This window comes from Lactuca sativa, chromosome 3, assembly GCF_002870075.4.
Source record: "Lactuca sativa cultivar Salinas chromosome 3, Lsat_Salinas_v11, whole genome shotgun sequence".
NCBI classification, from domain to species: Eukaryota; Viridiplantae; Streptophyta; class Magnoliopsida; order Asterales; family Asteraceae; genus Lactuca; species Lactuca sativa.
In genome coordinates this window covers 208,316,943-208,324,292 of record NC_056625.2, presented here as the reverse complement: position 1 = coordinate 208,324,292, position 7,350 = coordinate 208,316,943, and the positions used below count along the sequence as shown (strand labels likewise).

The window sequence follows — 7,350 nt, the reverse complement described above, 5'->3', positions numbered from 1 at the left end:
TAAATGCTAGACTATAATTATGTTTGCACGATATCAAAACAAAGGACTGTACGATCCCTTATCTAAAGGACAGGACTGATAAGATTAGAGTTTGACAACGTCTTTGAGAGCTACGATTGCTAATCGGATTGTGCTTGTGAATATAGTTACTAGACTTATCCAAGTGGGAGACTATTGGAATATTGTCTAAGGCTGTAACTATATTTGGCAAGTATTTGACCCGGTTGTGCATGGTCCTTTTGGGTTGCCTTCACCATAGCAACTTGACAGGATGATTTGTAATAAGAGAAGAAATATTATTAATATATTATGAGAATAATATAAGAAATAATAATATTATTATTTGGTTAATATAAGTCATAAATTAATTAGGAATTAATTTTAGTGACTTAAAGAGATTAATTGAATAAAGGGACATAAACTGTCAAATGTGTGATAGTTGTATTTTGGGCTAGAAATCCTTATGGATATAGGGGTGGATGATTTTAGGGATTAGGATCTCCTAGAAATCGTCCAAGGCCTTATCTAGAAGGATCATTGGATTGCTTAGGGCTTAAGTTATTCAATTAGGGTTAAAGGTGAAACCCTACTAGCTCATAGTAAAAATAGGTCTCTAGGGTGAGGGAAATCAGCACTCATGCAAGGCAAGAAACCCTAGGGCCGATTTCTCACCCTCCTCCCTCTCTCTTATATCATCCTCTTGCTAGTTGGTGTTTGTATGACATTAGAGGAGTGACAATTGTGACTCTAAGCTCCAAGAACAAGAAGTTTCAAGCAAGCAACTCAAGGTATTCTTTTAGATCTGATTTCATATGTTATGAATTGATTGTTTATACTAGATCTATCAATGAAAGTCTTAGATACATTGCATGTTCAATTAGAGAAACCTAGATCCAAGCATTAGGGTTTGCATGTGCACATAGGAAAGTTCTTATCGCTCAAACCCATCAGTTTAATGACTTGTGGAACAACATGAAACATCAATGGAAAAGTGGAGAAAGCGATGAAGTGATTTTGAAGAAAGCGTTGAAAGTGTATCAAAAAGAAAATCTGAAGGCTTTCAAGTTTCTTGAATTTTGGAATTTTTTGAAAGATAACAGGAAATGGCTGAGTAGCAAAATATCAGACGGGCATATCGACAGTGGGTCAAAACGCAGCAGAACATCTGAGTCCGACAACACTACATCAAATACTCGTGTTCAATTTGATCTGAACGAAGATGAACCTGTTCCAGTTTCACCACCTTCTTGACCAATGGGAAGAGACAAATCAAAAAGCAAAGGCAAAGGTCAAGCGTCAGATTCAGATGATTTGAAAGAAATAGGATCCGACATGAAGGGTATAAAAGACAGAATTAACAAGATTTTGAAAATTGCTTCTGAAAGAGAGCTTCGAAAACAAAGGGAGAGCGACATGCGAATACTAGCGATGGACACGTCGAATATGACCGGGGCCGAGCTTGAAGTGGTTTTGGCGATGAATGAGTAAGTGAAAAAACGTTACATCAATCTTGGCTAATTTCTAGTTTTTTTTTTCTTCAAGTTTTTAATCGTTTCGTGTGTATGTGTGTGTGTTTTTTAAGTTGTAGGTTTTATGTTTCTACTTTGTTTTTCTAAATTTTTAGGTTTTTTTTTTTAAGTTAAGTAATGTATGGTATTTGTATTTTTAATTAATGAGATATTATCTTTTTAAAATTATGTTTTTTTTATTAAAAAAATAAGTTTTATTAAATTAAAATATTTATCAAAATAAAAAAAATAAAATAAAATAAAATAAAAGTGTGACACCACCATCTTGGTGTGGCAAGAAACCACACTTGTGTGGTATAAATTGACATGATGCTTATGTGGCGGGGGAAGAAGTGCGGTTCCAATGCCACCACTCCCTCCAGCCTTATAGAATTTGGTATCGTTGAGTGGTTAAGGACATACACACTAAGCAATACACACTAAGCACGAACATGACATTGATTTGTCATGCATATTCTTCAAAGAAATCTAGAGAAAATTTGTTTGACAAATGTCCTACAAATTTTTTAGGTTTAGTCCATTTACTCTTTATATCAATTTTTAAATTTTTTTTAAAATTTTTTTTAGTTTTTCTTTTTATTTATGAAACAGTTTTTTTAGTGGATGCTATCTATTATAAAATAAAAATAAACGTGGTCATTCATACGCCAAATCAACTTTGTTGTGGGCCTAGGTTAATTAGTATGCTCATCTGCTATCTTCCTCTTCATCGTCATTAAAATAAAAATAAACGTGGTCATTTTTCCTCACTTGATATGCTGATCTTGAATAACACCCACCTTCCATCAACTTCATCCTGCAGCATCAAAATCTCGTTAATGGATTATTTCGAAGCAAACAACAGAGATTTCCACTGTGATTATTTAATTGATTATCCTCAAATTTGAGTGAAAAGATGATTGAAGCTCTCACCATCGCCCCCATCCATCTTCCACCCCCAAACCCAGAAATCACCACCACCATCGTCCATTATAATTTCGGGGAAACCCATCCTAACACCTATTATTCCTTTTCTTCAAAATTAATTTCTAATCCAATTACTTCAAAAGTGAATCGACCTTCTAAAACCTTATTAACAGCTGTTAGAAGCGTACGTAGGGTAACAAATTCGAAACTGATTACAGTTTAATCTGATACAAAGATTAACAACTAACCCTCTATTTCTACTACCACCACTCCTTGCAGTTTTGGCTTCTTCATCTTCTGGTTCTGTATCTTCAACTTGTTCATCTTCGTTATGTTGTTGATTTTCGAGATAAAGATCAACTTGTTCTCGAACAAACGCCTTTTTATCCCTTAAATCGATTCCAAAATCTTGCTCTTGCTATCAGCATACGCTAGCTGTTGTGGTGGTGTTTAGATCAGCGGTGGTGTGATTGTAAGGAGGCCTGGGAATGAAAAGGATTTTCCGAGGTGAGAGAATCAGGTACATGACAGATAAATCACGTGGCAAAAATGTGACTGGTTTATCCCTTCCAAACATGAAAACACCCAACAAAAACGAGTTTAAGTCTTTATAAAACAACATAAAAAAAACTTTAGGGATTAAATGAACCAAAGATAAAAACTTGGTAAGGCATTTATGTAATTTCCCCGATAGTGTAACTGAGTATACTGTGAAGTTTTTAAGATGCAAGGGAGTTATTATACACTTATACTTTCCAAACTTGATGTTTACAGGAGAAACTCGTTGAAAATTAATTAATTTTATACTGTTTACGTAAGAAATAGAGTTTTCATTACCACAAACTTCTATTAAATAAAACATGCACGCTTTAAAATAAAATCTCAACGCATGCATCGAACTATCGATGCTACACAAACTCGAACTTATTCATTTAGGAGGCGGAAATCCTCCATTTTATTAGTACACCATGCATTGATTATTTTAACTATTCTGTTAGATCGTCGACGCCGACATTAGCTCCGGCACCCTGTAGCCCAGTGGGAAGTGACGCCTTCGAGATCTCGGCTAAAGAGTAATCCTCGATCTTGATCTCGCCAATGCTGATATTCTCGGTTTCTTTCTCTTGCGTCACAATGGTGACTTGAATTGCTGTATTTCCCTCAGCTCCAATATCTTTCAACAGCTCTCTTAAGGGAAACCTGAACGTAGTACTAATTTTCATGTCATGGTTATGTGGAACTGTTGCAAAAGAACCCGCATACTCGCTATCAGCCGGGGTGAACTTGTTTGTGTCAATGTTACAAGCGTTAACAAGCACGTCAAACTTGACGGCTTTGTTACCGTTGAAACTAATGTTGTTCAACGTCAAGACCTCTATTTCTGATTCATCCACGGTCCTTGTTCTAGCAGTTTCAGGCCTCACTAACACAAACGTATCTACGTTGGTGAGGGTTCGGTTCTTCACATCTTTTGTGGCTGACGTGATATCGATTTGGGATCTTTCCGAAGCGCTGCACTTTGGTTTCGGCCGAGAATTGACCCAGCTGGGGATTTCTGGACCATGGTATTTGTATTTGAGCTTTTCCATATCCACGCATTGTTTATTGTAGACACGAACAGGATTTTGTTTCTCGTCGTAAAACACATATGATGCGTTTAACCAGTCTGGGTGTATGGGGTCGCGGTTGCTTTCCCCCATTTCTTTCCAAAGTGCCCACATCCTGTCGACATTGGAATGGTGGACATAGAACAAAGGATCATACCCGGCAGAGTAGAAATTACCCATGTCTTCACCATTCGGACTTCCAGGGTCACGCACCCATCTGTGAATCGCGGTATGACAACCGGCCTCTATGGATGCAACTGAAGAGTCTTTGGCATCAATGGGTGTATTACCAGCGACATACTTACCACCAAAGAAGCTTTTTGTATCGAAGGCATTTCTCATCATCTGGCGATACATAGCATGCTGATTGATTTTTATCTGATAGTCGTCAGTCGTATCTTCGCGATCTTTACCATTGAAGTCAAGATCGACAATAGCTTCATAGTTGCGAATGTTATTCCGGTAGATATCATATAAAGGGTTAGACTCTCCCCCTTCTCGGAACGTAGGTGGAATTTTCATTCCCTCACGCTCGTCCCAGCTCCAGTATGGTAACCCGAATGTTGGATCACCAATCAGTTCTCCGAGTATCCTCTCGAAGAAATAAAGGTACCATCGATGGAAGGGAAAAAACAGCCAGTTGAAGTGAATCAGGAGTTCTTGTTGGGAACCTGTAGCCATTTGAGTGTAGCTGCCATTGCAGTAGGCGCAATGAATTTTGGCTTGGTTCTTGAAACTGCGAGGGTCGTCATCTGGGAGAGCCCTCATTAGCCTCATCGCCTCCTTAAATTTATTCATGTATCCTTCCGGGGCACAGTGTATGGGATATCTGATGCGTATTTCGTCATGTTTAGGGAATTCGAATTGTTTCTCGGGACCCTTCTTGGACTCCGGAGGGCAACATGCAGTAGTTCTAAGAAGGCCTTTTTTGACATCGAAGCCCGTTCCGGCGTCCCTGCAATTTGGATTAAAAGAAGGAGTCGTGATAGGATCGGCAAAAGCGGATGGGAGACCCGTCAAGTTGACGGCGCTGTAGAGCCCACCAAGCCCCAGGAGCAAATTCCTTCTGTCTACGTTCTGCATGTCGAGTGATGTTTTTGGTAGTATGAGCTTTTGATGTTGAGGGGTATTGATGATTGGTTTTTCATGGTCGTCTGATGGAACATTGCATGACATTTGGAAGCGGTGGGTTTGCTTAGCATGTGTCTTTATCAACTGACGTTGGTTCGCTGGTTTGGAAAAGAATGGGGAAGAAGAGGGGGTGGTGGCCATAGCTAAAGTGAAGCTCAGTGAAGCCATGATGTTGTGGATGCTCACTTCCTCTCTGCTTTTCGTTTTTATAGGCTATTTCATATACATACCTACTACCTTATGTTAAACAAAAATAAATAAATAAACTAATAATAAACAAAGTAAACTTAATAATATATTTGACCCTCAAGTCGTGGTGCCAATCTTTTGAAAATGATAACCAGAATGGAGTTCCGCTTTATGAACACGTTCCCGGGAGAGATCACTAACGAAAGCGAGGAATTTAACCAAGGATTTGACAGTTTTGCATTCCCATGTGGATTTTGTACGTTACATATGTATGTATGCACTTACCAATGATATCAATATATAATAACCAACCCTTGCTAGGCAATTTGAGTGTGCAAAAATGTCAAGTCAATCAGCCATCCAGCCATGAAGAAACTACAAAGTAATATAAATTTCTGATAATCATATATCAACGTCTTCATCCTATTGTATTTGTATCCTATTCTATGGGAAAATGACATGAATATCCTACAAATTTTCTAAGGTTGGTCATTTTAGCCCCTAAACTATTTTTGTGGCTTTATGAAGGAACAAAGTTGTTTTTGTCGGGTCGACTACATTCTTTTGGTCAAAGTGAAGGGGTCATCTGGTTACCCCTTTAACAAATTGATAATTGTTGATCAATATTCTCACATTAACTTTGAATTTTCCCATAACCTTTGTGATCTTGATTCCTGGTATGTATTTAAATTATTAATTATAAAATTTTAAAAGAGCAACTCGACGATTTGGAAGCCACAAACTCGTTGTGTAGAGATCATATGACCCGCATGACTTAAGTAACCTACTCGACGAGTTGGGAGGCCCCAACTTGACTAGTAGGCTGGCAGAGGTGAAACCTTAATTTTCGAGGTTTGCACCATATTTAAACACCTTAACCCCCATAAGCTGGCCTCATTTCCAGCCTCCATTGCCCAAAACCCTAATCTCAAACCCTAAGCCATTTTTGGTGCTTGTGAGCTAATCTTATGCTTTCATGGTGAGCTTGAATAAGAAGAAGCTAGAAGGAGGAGCAAGAACACATGAGAGGAGTGTAGATCCAAAAGTTGGGCTTCATTTCTAATTCATCTGAAGTATAAAGCTCCAACCTTGTCCATGATATGGTTAGATCTAGTCTTAGGATGTTTTGTTTCATATTTTGGCCCAAGTAAGTTGATGGTTGGGATTTAGACGTCCCATGTTGGCTAACCTTTTAGATCTTGGGTCTTGAGGGGACTTCATGGCATAAAGGTGCCAGCTTTATGGCCATGGAAGTCCTATGCAACTTCTAGTCATCTTTTAGGTCTTTTAAGCCCTTATTAGGTCATGCATGTGAGCAAGATGGTACCTTTACGTGACCAAACTGTCACTTGAGTCCAGATCTATGACCTTAAGGTCTATTTTGAAGTTTTGATGGCGTTTGGAGTTGGATCTAAGCTATTTTGGGTTAGGGTCTGAGTTTTCAGTTTTGGGAGAGGTTCTTAACGGGCAAGGTTATAGAACTCATTACTCGGTACCTGCTCGGCCGACTACTGAGTAGCGAGTACTCATGAGTACTCAGATTCGGTAATTCATGTAGAAATATTTTTTGGAAACTTATATATGTCAAAATCATAAGTTAAATCTTAAGATGATTGAAATATATAACAAAATTAGGTACATGTGAATACACAAACACTGAAAAACACATAATAGTCTCACTTCGTGAACAATTACTGAAAATTTAAGATATATATATATATATATATATATATATATATATATATATATATATATATATATATATATATATATATATATATATATATATATATATATATATATATAGTAACAATCACATGTGTGTGTTAAATAATAAATCGTTAAGTATATTATACGTAGTAATCACCGAGTTGATAGGGTTCTACAACACTACTAAGTTTAGTAAGGGGACGATCAGGGAGTACTTGAGATTTTATAACTCGCCTCGGTAAGGGGCCGAGTAGCGAGTACTCGGAGGAGTAATCGGC

General features: G+C 37.7%; 1 protein-coding gene across 1 annotated transcript; it reads right to left on the bottom strand.

The window, feature by feature from the left end:
- Positions 1–3,421: 3,421 nt before the first annotated feature.
- Positions 3,422–5,397, bottom strand: LOC111877557 (polyphenol oxidase, chloroplastic). Its single transcript, XM_042898356.1, has 2 exons — positions 5,180–5,397; positions 3,422–5,116 (listed from the first exon to the last, which is right to left on the bottom strand). The coding sequence occupies exons 1-2, from the start codon at positions 5,339–5,341 to the stop codon at positions 3,422–3,424; spliced, it is 1,857 nt and encodes a 618-aa protein (XP_042754290.1). The 5' UTR covers positions 5,342–5,397.
- Positions 5,398–7,350: the final 1,953 nt, after the last annotated feature.

Coding starts and splice junctions, on each gene's coding strand:
- LOC111877557 (XM_042898356.1), bottom strand. CDS start 5,341: ATGGCTTCACTGAGCTTCACTTTAGCTATGGCCACCACCCCCTCTTCT. Junction 5,117..5,179: donor CAGACGACCATGAAAAACCA/ATCATCAATACC, acceptor GACATGCAGAAC/GTAGACAGAAGGAATTTGCT.